The 24,225-nt window shown below is 41.5% G+C and overlaps 1 protein-coding gene and 1 long non-coding RNA gene across 5 annotated transcripts in view; one reads left to right on the forward strand and one right to left on the reverse strand.

The window, feature by feature from the left end:
• The window catches only part of LOC308472691, a 156,614-nt gene extending 138,381 nt beyond the window's left edge, over nucleotides 1–18,233 (reverse strand). The window contains exon 1 of the long non-coding RNA XR_013983624.1: nucleotides 18,180–18,233. This is a non-coding gene — a long non-coding RNA (uncharacterized lncRNA). The remainder of the gene's footprint in view (nucleotides 1–18,179) is intronic.
• Nucleotides 1–24,225, forward strand: part of KIF26B (kinesin family member 26B) — a 280,373-nt gene that overhangs the window by 59,970 nt on the left and 196,178 nt on the right. Inside the window, exon 1 of one of the 4 annotated variants that reach the window (XM_080997597.1) lies at nucleotides 249–361. The exons of the other annotated variants lie outside the window; for them this stretch is intronic. Within the exon in view, the coding sequence (XP_080853723.1) occupies nucleotides 359–361 (3 nt within the window). The 5' untranslated portion in view covers nucleotides 249–358. Of the gene's footprint in view, nucleotides 1–248; nucleotides 362–24,225 lie in introns of those variants that run through there. 4 annotated transcript variants of the gene reach the window in all.

The following is a 24,225-nucleotide window of genomic DNA, read 5'->3' on the forward strand; positions in this document are numbered from 1 at the left end:
CCTGCTAAAGCAGATAGTACTTAAATATATATTTTATTTAATTTATTTACTCTATTTATATAAAACCACTTGTTCTCTGGGTGCCTGTGAGCATGAAATTATTAAAAAATACAATTAAAAGCACAACATCACAAAATAGAAATTTGTAGCAGAAAAAAACCAGTGTACAGAACAATGAAAGCAGGTAACTCTCAGATACCAGGGTCACATAACAATGGTTCAGAACACTAACAACACAGGTTCTTAGGGCACATCACACCCAAGATGCTACCACTAAGAAGGTCGTCTCCCTGGTAGCCAGCCATTTCACTTCACTTAATGGGGGCACATAGAGTGGGGCCTCTGAAGAGGATCTCACATGGTACAGTAATGTTACCTTGCCCATATTTTTAGTGAGACTCTCTCCCACTGATGTACTTCTATATCTGGGATTATGTCTGTGACTCTCTCCATGTCATCATCATAAACTGCACTGTTGAGTTTCACATGCTTCTCATTTTGCAATGGGCTGTCAGATGCAAAAAAACATTTTGTGTTCTTATCCACCCTCTGTATGCTTAAGTGGGAATTTAGCCAAAGCAACAGTAAGTTGCTGTTAAAGGTAGGCTTTTAGCTATCACATATTTTTTTTAATCCATGCAGATTAAATTTGATCATGCATTTAACATAACATCTAGCTTGGCTCATAGAAGCTATAAGTGCTTATCACTACAGTAGTACAGTAGTAATTTCAAAAAATTGAATTACAGAATTGTAGCTTCAGAATCTTAACTGGACTTTATTCCACAGTTGCTCTTTCATAGCCTGTAACTATTATCTGGGGAATTTGTTACACTAACAGTTACTCCAGCTCTGTTTTTAATCAGCTGGAATGAAATATTGATGTAACCATTTAAGATCTGAAATCATTAACTGCAAACAATGGGATCCTTCTGCTCTCAGCTATATCAGCTACAGTAGTTTAAATATGGAGTAAGTTTACTGTAGCCACTAAAGTACTTAACTACTGATGCGTGATGCAATTTTGGGCCTTAGTTTCCATCTGTGGTGACGTTTTTGTCCACCTAGAATGAATAGCTATTGCTTAACATCAAAGATAACAACAAGAAGAAAAATAAACATGAGCATGCACACTTGGACGAATTAAAAACTAGGTGGCAGCTGTTCAAGTGGTCGGGGAACTTGGTCTAAGACGATTCCACACTTCAGGATAACACAGTGGTACCTCTGGTTACAAACCTAATTCATTCCAGAGGTCCGTTCTTAACCTGAAACCGTTCTTAACCTGAGGTACCACTTTAGCTAACAGGGCGTTCTTAACCTGAGGTACCACTTTAGCTAATGCTGGTGCACGATTTCTGTTCTCCTCATGAGGTAAAGTTCTTAACCCGAGGTACTACTTCCAGGTTAGCAGAGTCTGTAACCCGAAGTGTTTGTAACCCGAGGTACCACTGTAGATAGTTTTTGATGACCATACTACAGTGATTACCTGTGGACTGAACAGATAGAATAAGAACTGCAAGATCACACAAAGGACCAGGATTCTGCTTTTCACAGTGGTCAACGAAATGCCTCTTAGCCATGCATGAAAAAAAATCTTTGTACGCAGTTTATGGATTTCTGACAAATATTGCCTGTATGCGTGGAAGTTCCATTTCGTTATCCAGACTTTGGCTGCAATCCTAACCCAACATTTCTGGAAGTAAACTCAGTTGATTTCAGGTAGTCCTGACTAGGATTGCAGTTAAGTTGTTTTTTTGGCCTATCCTTTTAGAAAGCCCTCTCTTGGCTAAACTACACATTACACTTAATTGTAGTGTGCTGCTACGTGTCTAGTTTTTCTTTAATTACAGACATATTGAGACTGCAGGACACAGGGGGCTGAATTTAGGCAAAACCTGTGCAGCTGTAAGGCTTCAAAAGGAAGCTCCCATTGGCAGCACCTCGTCTTTTCCCTTACATGCTTGGGTTTGGGTTTGTTTGATTTACATGTGCGGAAAAATATCAGGGTAGCAAATAGAAAATATAGATCCTACTCTAGGAATTATGGCATTGTAAAGATTCACTGTGGCCCAATCCCATCACTGACCCATGAATTCTGAAGTATGTGTGTATATATTCAATGGATAGTTAGATATAGTTGAGCAAATAATTGTTTTTTGTCAAAATCTAGAAACGGTAGATGGTAAAAGGCAAATGTCTTTTGTTTTTTGTTCAGATGTGACCTGTAATTCAAATAATTATAATCCAGTGTATCCCTGTGTGTGCGTTGTTGTTGTTTACTGTACCAAAGAATATGGTTTTGCAATATAATAGAAAAAGAGAAAATCAATACCTACCTTAAATGGGTCCAGCAGTCCAGTCCTGTACAGATTTAGGTGCATCAAATTCAGCAGTTGGATCAGGTTGCATTTTTTCTAGTGAGCATAGATAGTTGTATCCCATTTTCTTCCCCTATCTCACACACTTCCTGCGTAGGTTATGTGCATACAGATTGTGTGAACAGTTCCTTTGGAGCATAGATATGCCTACTCTAAAATTCGCTTGTTTGCTAACATAAAGGGGGAAATACATAGAAAACATGAAATAATATTCTTTGCAGGGCAGGTGATTCTGATTTTCTACGTAAGTTTCCACATGCATCTTAGACAGCAAGAACAAACTGACTTGACCTTCACAGCCTTTTTGTTCAATTATTTTAAAATCTCAGTGTGTTTCTATTGCAAAAGGGGAACCATTCTGTGGTTAATTTATCACCTGTGGTTTTCCATAACTGTTTCTCAAAGCCTCCTGGAGTAACTGTTTGTTTCACATATCAAAGGAAGTGAGATAAAATCTTGTTATGGTTTTATGTTTGTATTAAAATTTCTATTAACTCTCTTCCACAAGTGCAGCTTTAGATTAAGACCTTGAAAAGGTATTAATAAAAAAAATGGCTGGAGGAGAAAGGAGGTGTATTTCTCTAGATTTTATACTTTTCTTTTTCTTAAAGAAAAAATGCAATAGAAAATTAAGTATTTGAGGGGAATAGTAGCCACTGCCTGTTGTATTCTGTGTCTTTATGCAAATGAGGGGACTGTTACCTAGATCAAGAGTGAAGTGCAGTTCCAAATACTACCTAGCTCAGAATCTGAGGAATTTTCTACTAAAGCATTAGGAAATCTCTGTTTTTTATTTATTTAGGCTGTAATCCTACACCTAGTTTCCTAAGCACTATAGGATTTACTTCAGAGTAGACATGGATATAATTGCACTCCCACCAAACAGGCTCCTACGAAACTAACTTACAGGCAAGATAGTAAGTTACAATAAAAATGCAACATCATAAAAATGAAAGCATAAAGTATCATAAAAATAACTCGTGTAGCCTCAGGATAATTTCTGATCCCTTCAGCTGCGCCTGCAAATGAAGATACCGGTTTGCATATGGCACAAATTGTATTCTCTTTTGCAAGTGAGGCAGAAGGCGGATGCACATATAGCATGCCAGAAAGTCTTGCTGGCATCCCTGCATGTACTTTATGAGAAAAGTGTTAGAGATGGGGGGAAATGCAGCAGTTGTGTTTCCTTGATGGTAATTCAAAATGGAAACAAAGGTTCACATGAATGCAGCATTCTTTACTTCCTGTATGTGAGACAGGGCTGTATTTATCTATAAAAATATTTATATACTGCCAGCTCATATAAAATGACAAGGTAAGGTAAAGGTAAAGGTAAAGGGACCCCTGACCATTAGGTCCAGTCGTGACCGACTCTGGGGTTGCGGTGCTCATCTCGCTTTATTGGCTGAGGGAGCTGGCGTACAGCTTCCGGGTCATGTGGCCAGCATGACTAAGCCGCTTCTGGCGAACCAGAGCAGCGCACGGAAACGCCGTTTACCTTCCTGCTGGAGCGGTACCTATTTATCTACTTGCACTTTGACGTGCTTTCGAACTGCTAGGTTGGCAGGAGCAGGGACCGAGCAATGGGAGCTCACCCCGTCGTGGGGATTCGAACTGCCGACCTTCTGATCGGCAACTCCTAGGCTCTGTGGTTTAACCCACAGCGCCACCCGCGTCCCAGCAAAATAACAAGGTGGTATACAGCAATAGATACAAGAACAATAAAACATTATAAAGACAGTACAAATTAATTATTAAGAGGATCTGCACTTAAGGGTGCTAAGAGTTAGAAAGGCCCTGTTGCCCTCATAGAGCTACAAGTCTCCACGGTAGATTATTTGGAACCGCAATTAAGGAAATAATTGGAATCAAATGACAATATAACACACGTGTGCAAAAAACTATCTACCATCTCCCTGCAAAGGGTGATGGAAAAGTGATTGACAACCTATCCTCCCAAAGTAGTATGACCTTTGGCAGGAAACCTCATCTGACTTAGCCAACAATGTAAATTAGACAGCGGTGAAATAAAAAGCGATTACGGCAGGCAGCGGCGGAGGAAGCTGCTTGGGCACCTGGGGCAGGGCGAGCTACCCATAGGGGCAGGGCGCACCATAGGGCCTCCGGAGTCTGCCTGCCTCCTCCCACTCAGCTGCCCTATAGCTGGGAGGGAGGCAGCGGGTGGACCATTTGGGCAGCGCTGAGCCTGCTCGCACCCAAGCCACTGCTTCTCTCCCAGGAGAGACATATGGCTCGGGCATGCTGCAGGCCCCGCAGTGAGTGCATTTTGTCACGCTCCCTCAGTGGTGACACTCGGGGCGGCCCACACCCACTGCACCCCTCTTCCTCCGCCCCTGATGACAGAGACTTTTCCTTCTTACATTACTTCTAGTCTGGGAGAACCCAGACCACCTCTCATCTATCCTTTTGGTGAGTTCCCACAGTGTGTGCTTGCTCTCCCATTTTACTGTTTATTCATATGTGTGTCTTAATGATGAAAATTTAAGCCTTATTTATTAGATGTGTATGTGTTTCTGCTGCTGCGGCTCTCATTCCAGACAGGAGAAGTTTCTTTTGTTTTGTTTGTTTCTCTCTCTCTCTCTCTCTCTCTCTCTCTCTCTCTCTGAAGGGTTCTCAGTATACTCTTCTGTATGTTTATGCTATATACCTGTTGGCTTATATGTTGTTCTGGTTTTATTGTACTTTTATTTTGAAATAAAACACAAAGCGCCTGGGAGGGAAAGAACAGGACAAGGCTTCCATCTTTCACTTCTCAGGTTTTGATTTTGCATTACCTTATGTTCAGGTTTCAAGGAAATTGGGTGTTTTCTCCTGTGAGCTACTCTGAATTGGAGTGAATTTGATTGTATGTAATAGCTCCATTACTTGGGAAGCATACGACAAACCAATCAAGACAACCCCCTTGGTGGTCTGCAGTTTCTCCCAGCTCACTACAAAGATATTTTTTTTAAAAAAAAAAATCAGGTGAAAGGTCTTTCTCCACAGAAACATGTACACTCCCACCCATATGAAATATATCCTGTGCTTATCTGGGCAGAAATGGTCATGAAATTAACCTTTAATCATACTATTTGGAGGCCATTGTGCATTGTGACAAAGGTGTAGCATAATTTTTGATAGTGTCAGGGTCCTTTATTACAGTTGCGAGCTATTTCAGGGTGCTGAGAAAAGTCCATTACTATATGGATTGAAATAAAGGCTTTTAGTTTTAAGTGGAAAACACCTGCTGATATCAATATTAGACTCTAATTACAGACTACAGTTACATCTTATGGGAAAGAGTTTTAACACCTCTTAGCTCTGTAAATGCTCTCTTCTTCCGATCCATTCTGTGATCAGATTTGCAGTGATATCTAGAACACACACTAGTAATTAGGTTCAGGTATATGTGTTATTATCTCTCACATAGTCATATGATAGATACATTCCTGAAGTCTTTTTGCAAGTAGTTTAGTTCCTGAATAACATGTTAGTTAGACTCGTGTGTGACATACACTTTTTAAATGATATATCTGACATAACTTGCCTTGATTTGGTTATTGGATTGCATTGTCCAGTCTTGCAAAACTAGAAATGGGATCTCATTGCCTTGGATTCTAAGAAAAATTTACTTTAGGAAGTTCGCAGAAGGCATTTATTTATTTATTTATTTATTTATTTAATAAATATTATATGCAACTTGATTGTAGGAAAAATATCATAGCAGTTTACAAAAAAAAAAACAACCCAATAAAATTTTCACTAAAAAAAAACAATTACAACCATAATTTAAAATGTACAGAAAGATAGAACCAAAATACGATACACTAAAAAAGATTAAAACTCATGCAAACTTTCTAAACATCTGGGTGATGTATTTGGCAGGCACCAAAATACAGCGAAGGCACCTGTCTGTAGGCAGGGGGTTCTAGAAATTGCTGCCTCCTTGTATCCCCAACCACAATATGCAAATATTTTGCAATCTGTGTAGTTGCTGTGGTCCATGAAGCCCAAGGAGAAGCCTTGCCCAAGTCACTGTCTCTCTGCCTATTTCACCACATAGGCATGTTGTGAGTTGAAAGCACTGCACTAAACTCTTTGGGAAAAGAGCAAGATATAAAAATAATACATGTTCTCTTAAGTACAAAGCTTTAGTTTGAGAGTGGTAATCCTGGTTACTCTAATCTTCTAGCTAGTGCATGAAGCTTCCATGTTTAGACAAACACTTCAAATATGTGAGTGCTTTGGCCATATACTCCAACTTCCTTCATCAGTCCAGAGCACATTCACTGTTATTTTTCCTTTGTCTCATGCTGCTGCTATTACATTGAATGCAGGGCCCTTCTCTCCTTCCATGCAATTCAGATTGTGGAAGAATAATGACCGAAAAGTTCTACCAAGCCAAAATGGAAAAAAACAACAACCAAAAATATAAGTGTAGGCCGACTTCTGAAACTGGCAATATTTCTGCCTCTCTTAGCAGTGTTGTGATGGGGTCTCGCAGATTGGCTCTCAGAAGCACAGATGTCTCACTCCAGACAAATTGCACCTTGTGTGGCCTAGACAAATTGTGTATGTGACATAAATGTGATCGTTTCCCATCCATTTTGTCATATAAATAGTATATATCATGATATGATTTAATTTTTTCAATTTTAAATTGTTGTAACCTGCTAGTGAAGGTCGTATAATAACTTGAATCAATCAATCAAACAAACAAACAATAATCTAAAAATGATTGTAGGTCCTTCCCTGGTTCACCTAAGACATTGTTTGTTTGATGCTGCTAGATGTCAGGTGATTTCAGAGTATGGGTAGCAACAAAGACCTATCTTAATAATCTTCCAAATTGTAGCCAATTTATCTAGAACTAACACCCCCCCCCCACACACAATGATGGGAGCAATCCTATGCACAAGATGCTGGCATTTAGGAAAGCCAGCAAAAAGTTAGACCAGATCCAACCCACATTCAGCAGTGGGGCAGCTACTGCTGCTCTGCCTAAGCCTGGCAAGCAAGTCTTCAAAGTAGTATTCTATACTGGGTTGCCAGGTCATTTGACTGAGCTGAATGGGCTTTGAATCCAGCCTAAGTTCCCCGCTCTCTAGTCCTGCGACTGCCATGCTCTCAGAACACCTACTTTTGGAGCCTTACACCAGCCTTGGTTTACCCAGCTTCACCTCAGCTGCCTGAGTCAGGATGGGCAAGTTTGGCATATCTTTGGCTGAGCCAGGGTTAGGGACTTAATGCTAGTTGAGCCTAGTTGAGCTGGGAATCAAGCAGCTAAACTGGAGGTCCACTACACCCCAAGCTGCTCATCCCAGTGGATCTTACCATAGGATTGCCCCCTAAAACTGTGATGTCTGCTTTTTGAAGCATAGATAATTTTCTATATATCTGAAACCCAGAATGTCAACAGCGCTGGGATAATGCCAGATTGATTTTAATTTCTGAATCACTTGATTGATTAAAAGCAAGAAAGTTAATTGTCCCCATGGGAGAACAATGGGGAAACCTTAAGTAAGCTATTGAAGGAAATTGCAGACAAGCAGGGATGTACCGTAATCCTAATGCTATTTTAGTAAAGGAAAACTCAGTCTTTTAAAACGAAATCTAAGGTTTGGTTCTAAGTCTTTCAAACAATGGGGTCATTTTAACAGCATCTAGACTTTCACTTCTGCCATCTGACTTCAGTGTAAACTGTTTGTGGTTGGAGGCAAAAATAGCAGATCCTTTCAGAGTTCCTGAAAGATTAGTTATTTGGGGGCTCACATTTTACAGATGATGGCTAATGTGGTTGGATGTTTATAGTGTTTGAAAGACCGTTGCATGTTTATGGTGAAATTTAATAAAAAAAATTGGGGGGGGGGAGGAGATAGTTAATGTGCTTTAGATTAGTATAACTTGAGGTTTTGGCTTGGGGTATGCTTATAAACCTAATCAGTTGCAGAAATCCTTAATTTAATACTGGGACATATTTTTTTTCCATCAACAAATATGAGATACAGCGTTGTCTTATTTTTAGCAGACTTCATCTATTCTTCATTGGGAGTTGCACAACTTCTGCCAATGTAAGTCCATGAGCCAGAAGCACTTTGGAAAAGGAATGTGAAAGGCTAGTTGAACTGGACTTCCGCATCATTATTTGTTTGATTGAAGGAACCAGTAGGCATTTAGGTCAGAAGTATGGCTAGTGTGAGTTATCCTTTTGCAGGTGCATGGACTTATGTGCTCATTCTCATGTGCTATTATTTATTAAATCTGTACACTGCCTTTCATCCAAAGATACCAGGGTGGTTCACAACAGAAAAATACAAAATGAGAATGCAAAATATAGTAGTACCTCGGGTTACATACGCTTCAGGTTACATACGCTTCAGGTTACAGATTCCGCTAACCCAGAAATAGTACCTCGGGTTAAGAACTTTGCCTCAGGATGAGAACAGAAATCATGCTCTGGCGGTGCAGTGGCAGCAGGAGGCCCCCTTAGCTAAAGTGGTGCTTAAGGTTAACAGTTTCAGGTTAAGAACAGACCTCCGGAAAGAATTAAGTACTTAACCCGAGGTTCCACTGTACATAAAACGAAAGCAAATTAATAACCCCACTCCACAAACACATTGAGAAAGCTGTAGAGTGTTAGCCGAATGTCTGGTTGAAGAGAGACAATTTTCTCTTTGAACATTTTTGCCTGGCACCAAAATATATGTAGTGAAGGTGCCAGGTGAGTCTCCCTAGGGAGAACATTCCATAAATGGGGAGCCACTGCAGAAAAGGCCTGTACTTGTATTGTCACAAGTCAGTGTGGTGTAGTGGTTAAGAGCGGTAGACTCCTAATCTGGGGAACCGGATTTGCATCTCCGCTCCTCCACATGCAGCTGCTGGGTGACCTTGGGCCAGTCACACTTCTTTGAAGTCTCTCAGCCCCACTCACCTCACAGAGTGTTTGTTGTGGGGGATGAAGGGAAAGGAGAATGTTAGCCGCTTTGAGACTCCTTAAAGGGAGTGAAAGGCGGGCTATCAAATCCAAATCCAAACTCACCCTCTAGACCTCTCACGGAGGAGGCACACAAAGAAGGGCCTCACGTGAAGATTGCAGAGTCCCCATGAGCAAGTATTTCTGTGTGCCTGACAGAACCATCTCTTCCTGCCTTCCCCATGTACTGTTCTGGGGGTTCTATTGACTCTTAAGAGCAGATGGGGGGGCATGGGGGCACACAAAGGGAAGGGTGGGAAAACTCCTTTGTTGGTAGCAGGAGTTCCACTAATGTAACAGGTTAGTTAAATCTAGCCACCTGCCTCTTGTGCTTCCCCCTTCCCCCTGCTGCTGCCTGCAGCCTATTTCCTGTTGTTGACTGTAATACTCTAGGGGAGGGGTTCTTGGGGACCTAATCCCAAAATCTGAGAGGCTAGAAGGGCCTGTAGCTTTTGCTTGGCAGGCAAACAATATTCAGAATATGCTGCTAACACAATTACCATTCAGAATGGAGTTTAGTCCACAATGGAGTATTAAAACTTACAATGAAAATATAACAGAAAAAAATAAAAATTTCAGATCCTCTCTAGGAAATGATGCAACGTGAATGTTCCATCTGTGCACATTTAATCACAATTTAAAACAACAGCCTGGAGGTTTCAATATGTAGTTTAAAATACACACACTTCTACAACGCTACATAGAAACGCACGTTTTTATTTCAGAATTTTATTTGCCCTCAATTTCGGATAATGAATACAAAATCATTTACTTTCCCTAACCATGAATTTTGAGATTGTGATCTGGTAAAAATATTGCTGTGGTGTTAGCTTCCAAAGCAAACATGGCAACCCCACTCCCCAACTTCCAGCGGCAGTCCTGAGATTTGGCCAGTTGGTTCTCCGGGAACAGTAATATCTGTGAGTCATTGCAAAATGCTTAGAGAGCGTGGTGAGTTGGAGAGCTAAAGGGTCTAGAAAACTTGTAGTAATGACCAGAATCACTAAAGATTTAAGATTTAAGATTTAAGATTTAAGATTTAAGATAAATTTATTGTCATTGTCCGTATATACACAGTATACACAACAACGAAAATCAAACACCCACCCAAAGACCGGGTTCACATACACATTTGCACGTATCTCCAACACTCTCATCCTATTCAGACATAATCTATAAAAACATATCATACTCCAGAATGTAACATAACCTATTAAAGGCATAACATAACCTAAAAACCTGTCTCATTCCTTCCTACTCCCTGCTTGCTATTTCTTGCAACTGGCCCTGAGATCATTATTTAGTGCAATCAGAGCTCTTGGATAGAAACTATTCAGAAGGCGTGTGGTTCGTGTTTTCATTGTCCTATATCTTCTGCCCGAAGGCAACAGTTCAAAGAAGTTGTGAGCAGGATGGGTGGGATCTCTCAGGATATTGTGTGACTTCTTCAAAGTGCGAGACGTGAAGATCTCATCCAGGGTTGGTAGTTGGAGCCCAATAACATTCTGGGCAATTTTAATTATTCTCTGTAAAGCTTTTTTATCCGTTTCAGAGCTGCTCCCATACCACGATAATATACTATAGGTTAAGACACTCTCGATGGTACTGTGATAATAGGACAGAAGTAGGTGCTGAGATAGATTCAGTCCCCTGAGCATTCTCAGGAAATACAACCTCCCCTGCACCTTCCTCACAACCATATTAATATTTGCAGTCCATGAGAGGTCCTCAGAGATGTAAATGCCCAGGTATTTAAAACTACCAACCCTCTCCACCTCCTCGCCATTTATGTGCAATGGTAAAAATACACTTTTCTTTCTCCTAAAGTCAATTATGAGTTCTTTGGTTTTTTTGGTGTTAAGCATAAGATTGTTTTCTTTACACCATTGAATTAACCCCTGTACTTCTTTCCTATAAGCAGTCTCATCGTTCTCACTAATGAGCCCCACCACTGCTGTATCATCCGCAAATTTGATGATTGTGTTGGACTTATACAGTGGGGTGCAATCAAATGTGTACAGGGAATAGAGAAAGGGACTTAGCACACATCCCTGAGGGGCTCCTGTGCTTAATACTAGAGTAGAAGAATAGTAAGGGCCCATTCTCACTGTCTGCGGCCTATCAGTCAGGAAATTCCTTACCCACAGACAGATCTTCTGATGTATACCCAAATTGGTCATTTTAAGAAATAACCTGTCTGGCAGAATTGTATTGAAGGCAGAACTGTAGTCCACAAACAACAGCCTTGCGTAGGTTCCCTGTCGTTCTAGATGACTCAGTACAGTATGGACAGCGATGGAAATAGCATCATCAGTAGATCTATTCCTTCTGTATGCAAACTGGAACGGGTCTAGAGTGGATGGAAGACCAGCCTTAATATGATCTAGCACCAATCTCTCAAAACATTTCATAACGACAGATGTTAAGGCTATAAGGCTAAACTTAACATTTAGTTGTACACTATGTTATTCATAGCCCCCATCCAACAATCATCATCTACCTGGAAGCTTCTCTGGAGCATAGTGAGAGTGCCAAGGTCCACATCATAGAACTAAACGTTCAAGTGTCTTGAGAATGACTATAAAGCCTGTTTAAATTGGTAGTGTATATATTAACTGAGAATATCCTCTGCCATTGCTTACAGCCCAAGCCAGCCTACACACGGGAGTGCAAATACAGATGTGAGTCCATCTATCATCAATATACACATAATAAGAAGTGATTTTTCTTGGCCAAGACCACAAAGATTGCACATGATCAGTTCTATCTATCTATCTATCTATCTATCTATCTATCTATGGTCTCACAAGACACCTGGCTCTTGTGATTATTTTTAGCCACAAAATCTACCTTCATTTCAGGAGATTTTGCGAGTGAGGATGCTGGGTGTCAAGTTTGATTTGAGTACTGTCAAGGGATGTCAGCTGAGGATAACCTGCTGCCACTTGAATTTAAAGAGGACTGCTTTCCTCAGAATGCTAGATTAATTGCAGAGAAGCTAAGGGGAAAAAGAAAGTGTTTGCAGGTCTAATCAATAAGAAATAAATGGGGATGTAGCAGTGCCCAAGGCTACCTGGAGCACGAAGAGCACTTTTCTTTCAGGTGCCAGCCCACCACCCTCCGTTTAATCCTTGACTCTTGGTTACATAGCCAGCACTGTAATGTTGAATTGTGATGGGAGATTTTGATCTTTACAAATAGTTGGGAGTCTATTCTCTGAGCCCCCATTCCTCCTCCTCTTCCTCCCCCTGCCCTTACTTGATTAGAGAACTTTCCAGCTGACTCTGTAACCCAAGTAGGAGTGTATTTTGATTTGAGGCCTAGGTGGGTAAGATTACCAGCTATACTGAAAGCTTTTCTTCTTGTTCTTTCCCCCCCTCCCCAATTGTCAGGAGCAGGGAGTGGGGGCACTTGGGGAATATTTTGGAAGAGATTTGTAATCTTAGTCTTCCTTGGACCACACAAGTCAAGAAGCCATTCCTCCATTCAGACTTGTCAGCAGTTGACTTAATCAGAGTTGAGCTGGGGCTGGAGTGACGGTATGTTTTCAGCCCACACTTGAAGATAAGCAGTACAGGGCCAGTGAGAGTATGTTGTTTTGTAACAGGAGCTCATTCTGGGTCTCTCCCCTATGCTCTGCCTTAAGGATCTGGTGTGTGTGATGTGTTTTGTGTGAGTGGGAGGGAAGTGGTAAAGGCTCTCGGCTCTGAATGGGCTCTTTCAGTCCTGTCAGGCTTACCACTTACGAGCATTTATGCCCTGAATTAGTCAAATAGGCTAAGGAATAATTTCTATGAGGCAGCAAATGGATCGGATACTTTGGCCATCACTAGTTATCAGGGGCAAATGCTGTGAGAGGCATTTGAGTGCATAAGCATCTCTTTCAGACTTTCTCTTGAAAGAAAGAACAACCCTGATATTCTGCAAAGAGGGCCTAATCATGGCACAAACTTCACAGCAAAGAAATAAAAGGGTGGTCTTGCTGTGCTGTAGCAAAGGGTCATTAAAGACTGGGGAAAGTGTGGTGACCAGGTGGAACAGAAGAGATGGCTTCTGTACCAGTCACTAGCTTGTCAAGGCACAGAAAATTTCCTCCAACCCACCATGATTGAATGTACAGGTTAGGTTGCCATTTGTCTCTCTCGGGAGACCATGGAAGAGTGTGCCTTCAGGGGTGGTCAAAATGTTGGAGAGTTACAGCAACTGCTGTGGCTGTAGAGACCGATACGGGATAGACATGTTTTGTTGCATCTGGGGCAGATGAAGGTGTCCAGTTCTGCTGATGCAGGTGTACCTTCTTCTTTCTGCACTCCTCCAAGAGGTTATTCCTCCTCTGGTTACTGATGTAGACACAAGACCTGACTGTCTGTCTCCAAGTCTGATCATCTGCAAGGGATTCCCACATGTTAGGGTTGCCAGCCTTCGGGTCACGTTTGCAGACATCTCATAATGCAGAGTTGGTATGCCCAACAGGCATGGTACCAAAAGCCAGCTCCCCACAGAGCACATCCTTGAGGGTCTTGCCACATTCCATTCTGTGGACATGACCCAGCCAACGTAGACGTCACTGAGACAGGCGTGCAGACATGCTGGGAATGCTGGGACATTTTTTATGCCCAAAATCTTCCTGATGCAGCTCATATGGAAGGCATTAAGGTGTCTCTCCTGGCAATTATAAGTTGCCCACATCTGACTACCATAAAGCAGTGTGCTTTAGCCATTAGCATCACAGTCTCCTATACCCTTTTGGAGAGGAGAACTGCTGCTGTAGCTGCCTTGCCAATACGCTTGTCCAACTCAGCATCAATGGAAAGCTTGCTGATTATGGCGGAGACCAGGTAGACAAAAATCATCTACCACCTTAATCACGTGGTCACCAATGCAGATGCGTGCATCTGGTCTATTGCATCTGGTCAGCTGGTAAGCCACTGGAAGGCACATCAGATGAATTTTCCTTGGTGAGGTTTGTCACATAATGTTTTTACTAGCAGACCAGGGTGTCAATAATGTAATAACTTATATGTTTATATAGCATTGTTTTGAGTAGTATTACTACTGGAATCTGGGCATCTATTTCTGGCATCTACAGCAGTGGGTGGGCAGAAGATGATCAAGATCTATTCATATTGCAATAGACCAGCAAAGGTTTCTGATTCCCGGTTGTTTAACAACAGGACTCCCCTCCTAATTAGACCACTGTTGAAATAAAGTTTGGAGTAGTTACAAATGCATTTTGGGTTACAAGGATTGTGAACGAGGCTCAAAACAAATTTCAGTACTCAACAGCTGTTCAGAGGCACCATGTTCTTAATTGCTAATTGCAGCTAACTCTTAACTGGTGGATCTTGGGGTTTATGTGGAACATAAACTAGACCCTACAAACTTGAAGTCTGCTGTTCTCTGATATACAGAATCATCCCTCCCCCCATTCATCAATGTTTATCTCTCTATGTCTTGGCTCCCACTGTCAGGTTTGGAACTCAAAGTCTCACCACAGTTGTTATGTTTAAACATTTTACTAAAAAAATCAGTACAGCATCCCAACAGGTTACAAGTTTTTAAGGCATTGACAAAGCTCTACATACATGTTAAGTTATTGTTCTAACAATTGACGGACCCTTGTGTTCTGCTTTTGAAGAATGGGGCAGCCACAGCTATTTGTGTGTTTGGATTTGCCATTGTTGAAATAACACCAACAATGTGGCTAGCTATGAGGAAATGTAAAATATTTCAAGAGATGTTAAAATCTCACTTGCACTCTTGTTCAATCACAACATCTCTTTGAGGTGCACTGATTTTTTTAATCAATGCATCAGGACCCATATATGCATCTAAGATGTTCAGTGCATATACTTATACATGTAAGCTGTGAACCCAGTCTTTGCAATATGTGTTTTATACAAGTTCGTTTGTCAAGGAGTTGGGACAGGCTCTGACTCCTTGAAGCCCAAGTGTGCTGCCATGTAATTATTGCAGTCAGATATTTGGCTGTACAGGCATGAAATTTGGCTTGTGAGCTCTCCCTTCCCATCTCTTCTAGCATGGCTGTGAGGTGAGATCAGAAGCATTTGTTTCCATTTTCAACTAACTGCTGTTACTCATTATGTACAAACCCAGACAAACTGTCGTTGATGTTAACTATGTTTTAGCCAATGTTATAACCTCCAGATGTTGTTGTATTCCATCTCCCATCAGTGTGAGCTGGCATGACTAACGGTCTGGGATGATAGAATATAGAATTCAAAAGTATCTGGAGGGCATGATGTTTACTATCCCTAGTTTAAGGGGGAAAAACCTTAAACTATGGTTGATGAACCTGACTTGTTTTGCTGGCCAAAACATAGTTTGGTGTCACGTGCAAACCATTCCAATGTATGAAATGCCCTAGACTAGAGCATTGTTATTGCTTATTACTTCCCCTTAAAATATTTACAGCATACTGCAATGCAGTGCAATATATCAGCGCGCGCGCGCACACACACACACACACACACACACACACGAGAATTACATAATTTCACATTTAAATTCCTTTGGCCAGCACTATCATTAAAGTTATAATTATAGTTCCTATTACAAATTGAGTTAATGATAGCGTGAAAAATGTTAGATGCTTGATTAGATATATACAAGTGTAGCACTAGAATGCTAAATTAAAAGGAGCCAAGTGATTAGATGAAAATAATATGGTTTCTACTGAAAAGTGCTATGGCACTAATCCTTCATCAAGAATAGTATAAGGTGTTAACTTAATTGGCTCAAGCAGACTAATTCTCTTCTTTCTTTCTTTTTCTTTTTAAAAACCGACTCTCTAAATGTTATGTGAACCAGCTGTCAACATATGCTTCATATCCACAGAGTCATTGAGCTAGGGTTGTACTTTGGCTGGTTTTGGATATATAGTTAAAAGCCCCTTTCTTTTGAGTTACAAACTAATAAACTTCTTTGCCCCCTAGTATTCAGAAACCATTGCCTTATTTTTGGGTGGTTCCAGGTTTCTTCCAAACATAGGTGCTGGACCACACTAGTTTGGTATTAGATGGAGTTATGATAGTGGCATTAGATTATATTTATGGATTATTCTCAGTCTTGTTTGTTCTCCATGGGTAGAAATCTTTTCCTGAATTTCTATGTGGTAGCCTTCTCAAGCTCCAATTGCCCTAAAAATTCCCACCAGGTTTTCTTTTTTGAGTTTATCTTTGGAAGATGGCTTCTGGCTGAATTTATAATAAAAGAATGCTCAGTAGGAAAGCATGAAATAACTTTGCAGAAAACAGTGAGATGTTTTAGTTTGTACAAGACAAGGTCTGTGGGATTATTAGAAAAGGAAAGAAAAAAGTAATAGGCCAACAGCTATAGCTAAGAACATAAGAAGAGCCTTCTAAATCAGGCCAGTGGCCCAAAACTGGTCCAGCATCCTGTTCCCAAGGTGGCCAGTCAGATGTCTGGGAGAAGCTTGCAAACAGGATCAAAGTCCAACAGTACTCTGCCCACCTGTGATTCCCAGCAACTGCTGTTCAGAGGCATAATATCTCTGACAGTGGAGGTTAAACCTGACCAGGCATGGCTAGTAGCTGTGGATAGCCTGATCCTCCATGTTGGATCCTCTTTTACAGGCATCCAAGTTGGTGGGCATCACTGCCTCCTGTGGAGCAAACTGCTTCTCCATAGTATAAGAAGAGTGGGACAGTTGGGTTAATGCCGAAGATGCAGTTGTAACTTTTCAAAGGGTCCCTCATTTCCTAATATTTCTTCCTTCTGGAATGCCGTGTCTATGTGACTATAATGGATTCAGGCCATTGTCAGAGAAAGACATCATTATTGCCTACATTTTTTTTATCACCTCCACATTTTGACACCTGCTGGTCGTTAACAATGACACTATTCCATTTTCTTAGAAAATAAACATCGGCCCAGATTGGGTATGAGATGCCAGAAGTTACAGCTGCCTGCTGTGTCACTGTTGTATTATTTGAATAGAATAAGTCATAGAACTTTACATTGTGATCTAAAACACAATGTAAATGTTTATTTTATAACTTTAGCTTTTTGTTGATGGCGAGCCACAAAAAGGACAGATAATTAATTAAAGGATCTTGGTCTGAAATTTTGCAGTGTCAGATTTTTGTGAGGTTAGATTTTTTTTAATTAAAGTTACTGTTTGGGGAGCTAATTAACACCTCTAATAGACTAAAAAAACCCCACCCCTGTTATCTGAATTTAGGCCTCAAATGACAAAATTTGCCTCTTGATGTCTTTCAGCTGCTTTGTGCTGGAGTCTCCCTTGGAGATTTCTTTGTTCAAGAATGGCTATTTTTAAGGTTAGCAGCAGAGAGTGTCCTGCAAGATTGAACTGTTCTCTCAGTGGCTTCTGAATATTGCCCTTTCTGGTGTCAGATATGTATTGGTTTTTCTTTTGCCTAGAGAATGGCCTGTCTTGGCTTATGTAGAACACAGAAGGGCATTGCTGACAGATGGTAACATCTATCACGTTGGATGATGAACAGGTGAATGAATCTCTTATGTTGTGACTGAGTTTATTACGTCCTGTAACAGTGTTGGCTCTGTAGAGATGGGGCAGAGTTGGCATCTGTGTTCATTGCAGCATCTGGTCCTTGTATGGCCTGTTGTTGGTGGTACATAACCGTTTTGATTTAGGGGACTCTCTGTAAGCAAGGATTGGCCTACCACCCAAGGCCTGTGAGAGGGAAGTATCATTGTTCAAGATGAGCTGTAGATCACAGATGATAGCGGGGAGTTATTAGGTGGCAACAAAGTGTGTTTGTCAATTTCAAGATCTGTTCCGTAGTAGATTACAGTGGTACCTCGGGCTAAGTACTTAATTTGTTCCGGAGGTCCGTTCTTAACCTGAAACTGTTCTTAACCTGAAGCACCACTTTAGCTAATGGGGCCTCCTGCTGCCGCTGTGCCACCGGAGTACGATTTCTGTTCTCATCCTGAAGCAAAGTTCTTAACCTGAAGCACTATTTCTGGGTTAGCGGAGTCTGTAACCTGAAGCGTATGTAACCTGAAGCATATGTAACCTGAGGTACCACTGTATTCTTGAGTACTAGCCTGTCTCTCTTGATCTGTTATTCATCTCACTGGGTGGATATTGTAGCCAAAGAAATGCCTGATGAAAATCCATCTTGAGTCTCCGTCCAAACAAATGTGTTTGCATTGCAGTGCTTGGTTGTAGAAAGTGGTGTTGGTTTTTTTTGGAATGTTCTCAGTTGAAACTCAAAGCACGTCAGTATGTGTCACAATCAGTATGTTTCTGACATAAAATAATGCTTATATGTCCATTGTTGCACAATGGTATCCAGGAAGTGAACCTGCTGTGTGGATTGGTCTAGAGGTCCTGGTAGAATTTCTCAAGTGCCTCTTGCTCATGGGTTCAGATGATAATGTATCTCAGGCAGAGGGGAGATTTTGGAGACAAGAGCTAAGAACATTGTTCTAAGTCAGCCATGAAAACATTGGCATATGGAACTATGCAAACACCAATTACAGTGGAGAGTAAATACAGAGTGGCAGAGGTTGGTAACTAGATGTGCAGTGTGTATCACCAGGGATGATATTTCTGGTAGCTTGTAGTCCATGTTAGTTGAATATACAGGTTTAAAGGGCCTCCACATCCATGATAGGTAAAATTTTATTCTCTGGGTGATCTTGAGAGGTTAGGCTGAGAGAGAGAGTTATTTGCCCAAGGTCACTCACTGATTTTCATGAGCAAGGGGAATTTGGGAAGTCTTGGCTTCCATGTAAGGACCATACCCAACACTGCTGTTCTGCTTGTGCAACAGATCTTCACTTGCACAGTGGGACTTCTCCCGCCTCTCCTTCTTTTTGTAGCCCCCTTGTGCACCCTCAGAATGTTTTACAGAGGGTGGAGAACAGATGTTGATGATAAATGGAGGAGGAGAGGAGAGGAGGGGGTAGTCCCATTGTGTGCGTGGCAGTCTGCTCCAGTAGTAGTAGTTGTAGTAATTTATTTATACATACATACATACATACATGCACACACACACATACATACATACATACATACATATCTGTCTGGCTGGGTTTCCCCAGCCACTCTGGGTGGCTTCCAACAAAATACATTAAAACATCAGTCATTAAAAACTTCCCTAAAGAGGTGTTGGCTATATCTCTATCCAGTCCTCTATCCAGTGAATCTCAAAGTCCTCTATCCGGTGAATCTCACAGACTCTCTATATCAGAATATGGTCATGAGATATAACTGTATGACTGTACTCCATGCTTCTTCCTTGACAACCTTTTATTTCCCCCCAGCTCAGTTAGAAATCCAGCTACAGTTAGATTTCACTTTTGAAACAATAATGCAAACACCTGGGGGCCAGATGTGTGCAGTTGTCACATCCTTAGAACAAGCCTTAAGCAAGCAAGAAACCTAATTTATTTTCTCCTCAATGCCCTGCATTTAATATTCTAACTATAATGAGAATATGTCAATTACCCTGTGGTGTGCCACAGAGTTTAATTATATCACCCTTGCTATTTAACATCTAGATGGAATTCTGGGTAGTATCATCAGTTTAGTAATGACACCAAACTCAACCTCCTCTTCTGATCTGGGGGCTGAGTGGGGTTCTAAATCAGCAAAATAGGTGAAAGTGAATCAATTCGAGATGAATCCAAGGCAAATGTGATAGTAGTTTATGGTATTTGAAACTCAGATAAGGGAAGGCCATTTAAAAAACAGACCATTTAAAAAACAAAACAGAACTTTCTCCCCTTTCCTGTTGCAAGATTGGGGGGTGGGGGTGGGATTTGTATAACCAGATTATGTGACAAGCTCAAGGTAAGCAAACTTTCTTCCTAATAGATACTGCTTGAATTTGATGAAAAATGGCCCTGTCTATTGGACATTCCACATATTACTTTTTTACATCTAAGAATGTAATGTTTGAATGTGACAAAATGCATGTTTTCAATACACATGTATCATGAAGAGGCACTTGTGAGGAGCTGTGATTGGCTTCAGCCTCCTACTGAGGTTTCACTTGCTAGCAAAAACAGATCTGAAATTGTATGTAAGAAAATAGTTGGCACATGACACAAATTTAAAGCAAGCAAGATATTTATTATATGATAGCTGCAATGATCCTGTTTGTGTGAGTTTGGTGGTGCCCTGTAAGACAAAAGGTATCATGACATCAGTGTAGCTTTTTGTGTTGGGTGAAGCAAACCCGAACTGCAAAATTTGAGAATATTTAGTCACCTTTCCAGCTTTTTACTTGGGAAGAAAGGTAATTTGTAACTGTTGCTGGTAGCAGTTTTGCTCATTTGTATTCACCGCGTTAAAACCACAGGCTCTGTTTGCTCAGGACTCCCACAGATTTCAGTTTATTCGAGCATTCTGTTATTTCAACAGAAACGGTGTCAGTTTAACAGTTGGGAGCACCAGTTTTTTCAGCAGTCAGAGCCAAAGACTTGCAAAGGTGGCAAGTCTCCGTGGCAGTTAATCTAGTTTTAGAGAAGAGTGTGTGTCCTTAGGTTAAGAAACAACATCATCTGGAAGTTGGCCCAGATGTATGGAATGTACGTGCACTCAGAATACACACGGTTTCCACCACCACAATCAAGAAATAAAGCTGTTAATTTTTCTACCCTGTCCTCTGAAAATATGGCAAAGGCATTGCTTAAACAAAGTAGCTTCTGTGCTAGCAAGTTAGAGGCACAAAACAAAATTCCTTAGAATGGTAAAACGAAAACGGCCCTTGTGGCTTCTATCAGAGAAACTGCATCAGTTCCCATCAGTGTTTCTTAATTAGTTTTCTTACCCCCTGCTGCAAGTGGAGGTCTGGAAGTTACATTTCTGTCAGGGCAAAGATGTGAAGTCCCTTGATCTCTGTTCTACTTCCAGCTTTCCCAACGCTTGGTATGACTGATTGATCACCTAACACAGGTCCTTGCTACCTTCTCTGTTGAAGGAGATGAGCCCCTACACAGCACGACTCCAAGTGGCTCAGCTATGCTTGAAAATATATAGCATCTATTGTCTTACTTTTCACTTATTCAGTTGCCCACCAGTATATTGTATTTACTTACTTATTTCTTTATTTACATACATACGGCTTTCTAGGCCACTTTTCCATTCAAAGATTTCAAAGCAGAAATCAGATTTTTAAAAGACCCACCACTATAAAACACTTAAAACATAAAATAAAATACAGGAAGCAGTGAAACATATTGAATAAACCATCAGTAAAAGCCAACAATGCAAAGCCAGGACAGTGACTACATTGAAGATCAATAGTCCAGCAAATTATGGCTTGACAATTTGCAGGGGCATATGAATCTATAGGGCAGGAGGAGACAAAGTGGTACTCTCCAGATGTTGGGAGTACAACTTCTTGCCTACCCTGACTATTGGCCACATTTCTTGGGCTGATGAGAGTTGCATTCCCTCTGGGGGACACCCCATTGGTTGCCCCTGCTTGGGCACCCTAACTCTCCTTGCCACTCCCACTGCTTATTCTGTGCAGCTTCCTAGAAGTATGTTGGAAGCCCAATGGGTTGAAGCTGCAGCAATAACCTCCTGGTGGCAGCACTGCTGCAACTCACCTGAAGGGGGAAGCAGTTGCATAGCGTGAGTTGCTGGTGCCTGGGGCAGGGCAAGTGTTGCGGCAGCTGGGGTGGCACTGTGCGTGGAGGGAAGGGTGAGCCAGCTCAAACTCATCGGCCAGCCCAGGAGCAGGGCACGGGTGGGCATCACTTCGCTTGGTTGCTCCCTGCTCAGAATTTTGTGCCTGGGGCCAGCACCCCTCTGCCCCCCGTGCTACGCCATTAGGAGGAAGGGGAGAAGCAAGGTGGAGGCAAGGTGGTGAGGTCAGGGCTGACTGGGTGCACCGGTGGGAGCAGCAGATTGGCTCTGCTGGTGCCAGCGTGCAACCCTGACCTCACCACCCCTTTGCCTCTCCCCCTCCCACTTTTGGTGAGTGACAGCCATGCTGCTGCTGGGAGGCTATTGCTGCAGCTTAGACCTGTTGGGTGAACTGCTCCGTGGTTCAGCCCAGCATATTGTTAGTATACTGCAGTCGGAGTGGCAAGGAGAGTTAGGGTGGTCTATAACGTAGACTCTACATATTGAAAGAATGCCTAAAATTACAGTGGCCATTTGTACTATGTCACAGAGGTCGGTCCTCTCTCTGGAGGGTTATCAGGGGATAGCCCTGTATTTGAAGGACTGCCTGTTTTGAGTCTGGCTTAAAGGTCAGGAAGCATAAGAAGGGATTTCAGGGGCCTTCAAGTGCCCATCAATGTTTAGCACCTGGAGGGCAAACTGAGCAGGCAATGTTCATTTGATCACATTCTTCCCCACTGTGAAATGCATTGAGTTTCTATTAAATTATAGTAATTCTAAATTTGCATCTATAGATTATCAGATGCAGATATTATATACATGTGTTTTATTCCCCCCCTTTCATAGATGCATTTCTTAATTTTAGTCACTGTAAAAGAGGCCACCCTACCTAAAACCCCTGGCAAGGATCAGCTCTCCATTTTACTGTATGCTGAGCAAAATGAATGGAAAAGGGCTTCAGTCTCATTCAGTGATAAGACACAGCAGGTGGATGACACAAGCAAATGGGGTAAGGAAAAGAAGAACAAGGCAGCAGTAGGGCTGGCATGTTTCACATATCCTAGCTGTATGGACAATATATAGCTCACCACCTGCTTAACCCTTTTTAACTTAGACATTTGCGGTACAATTGTTTTTACGACTCCTATTCATTCTGGAATTCCTTCTTTTTCTTATGGTTCTAGCTTATACTCCTGATTCTGAGCTTATGTTGCACTGAATGGTTAAATTCACTTTCAGTAGCTTCCTTCTCAACTTTTTGTTTGAAACTGAATCAAATCTCCTTTTGTTTGAAAGAAGCATATGGTTATAACCTTGAATAATTATCTCAGTTTTGAGCTCCTCTCCCCAGCTGGCACTTTGGAAATGGATGCCAAAATGCCGTGGACTTTTCAAGTCGACATGAAGTCTCACAAGCAGACCTATTTCTGTTACATTTCCTGCTGAGTTTTAAAGCCTAAGAAGCTCAAATAGTGTGCATAACTTAGCATCCTCCTGTTGCGTATGCTATGGAACCCAAACTGTACATAGCTTGAAGTCCTTATGCCTGTTTTATACACACCTGTGGGACTAATAACTTGCTGCTCATTAAGCCCACCAACATGCCCCCTGGAACTCATACAGAAAGTGTACTGATGCCAAAACATAGCAGTTATGCTATTCCGGCAATCTGTTTCTGGAGCTTTGATGCACATAATAGTGATCTAACTTCCTCCATACCGTCTGTAATATATGATGCCCATTCCAGTTTCAGTAACTTTTCCTGGCATGATCTCTTAACATTCTGCCAAGGATAAAGTTTGAGTTTTCTTATACACGAATTTTTCCACTTCTGTCCACTCCCAGAAGGAGACCCTTGTATCCTATCCCATTCTGATTGATGTTCACCGTATCTCATTTGTAGCCTGAGTTTTGTTTCTTTGAAAACTGTTTTTTATCAGTAATGGTCGGGCTAACTTGAAGCTGGTTTTGTAATATTCATAAAGGGAACTCTTGTTTCCTCAGCAAGACACAGATCACTCATTACATTTTGAAAACTTCAAATGGGGAGTACAGGAAGCTCCCCATTTCTGTGCATTCAAGGCATGCACAACTGCACATGCTCGAATCACCGTGAACCCGGAAGTGGCACCAAAAGGGGACAAAATAGCCCTAAAAGAGCGCAAAACAGCAAAAATGGTGCAAAAACAGTGTCTAGCAATCCCATGAGCCTTTGCATGTACAATCCTAGGAGCTCTTGCACCGACCTTTGAGGCCTA

The sequence above is a fragment of the Podarcis pityusensis genome (genome assembly GCF_964106645.2).
Source record: "Podarcis pityusensis genome assembly, chromosome: 3".
Taxonomy (NCBI): domain Eukaryota; kingdom Metazoa; phylum Chordata; class Lepidosauria; order Squamata; family Lacertidae; genus Podarcis; species Podarcis pityusensis.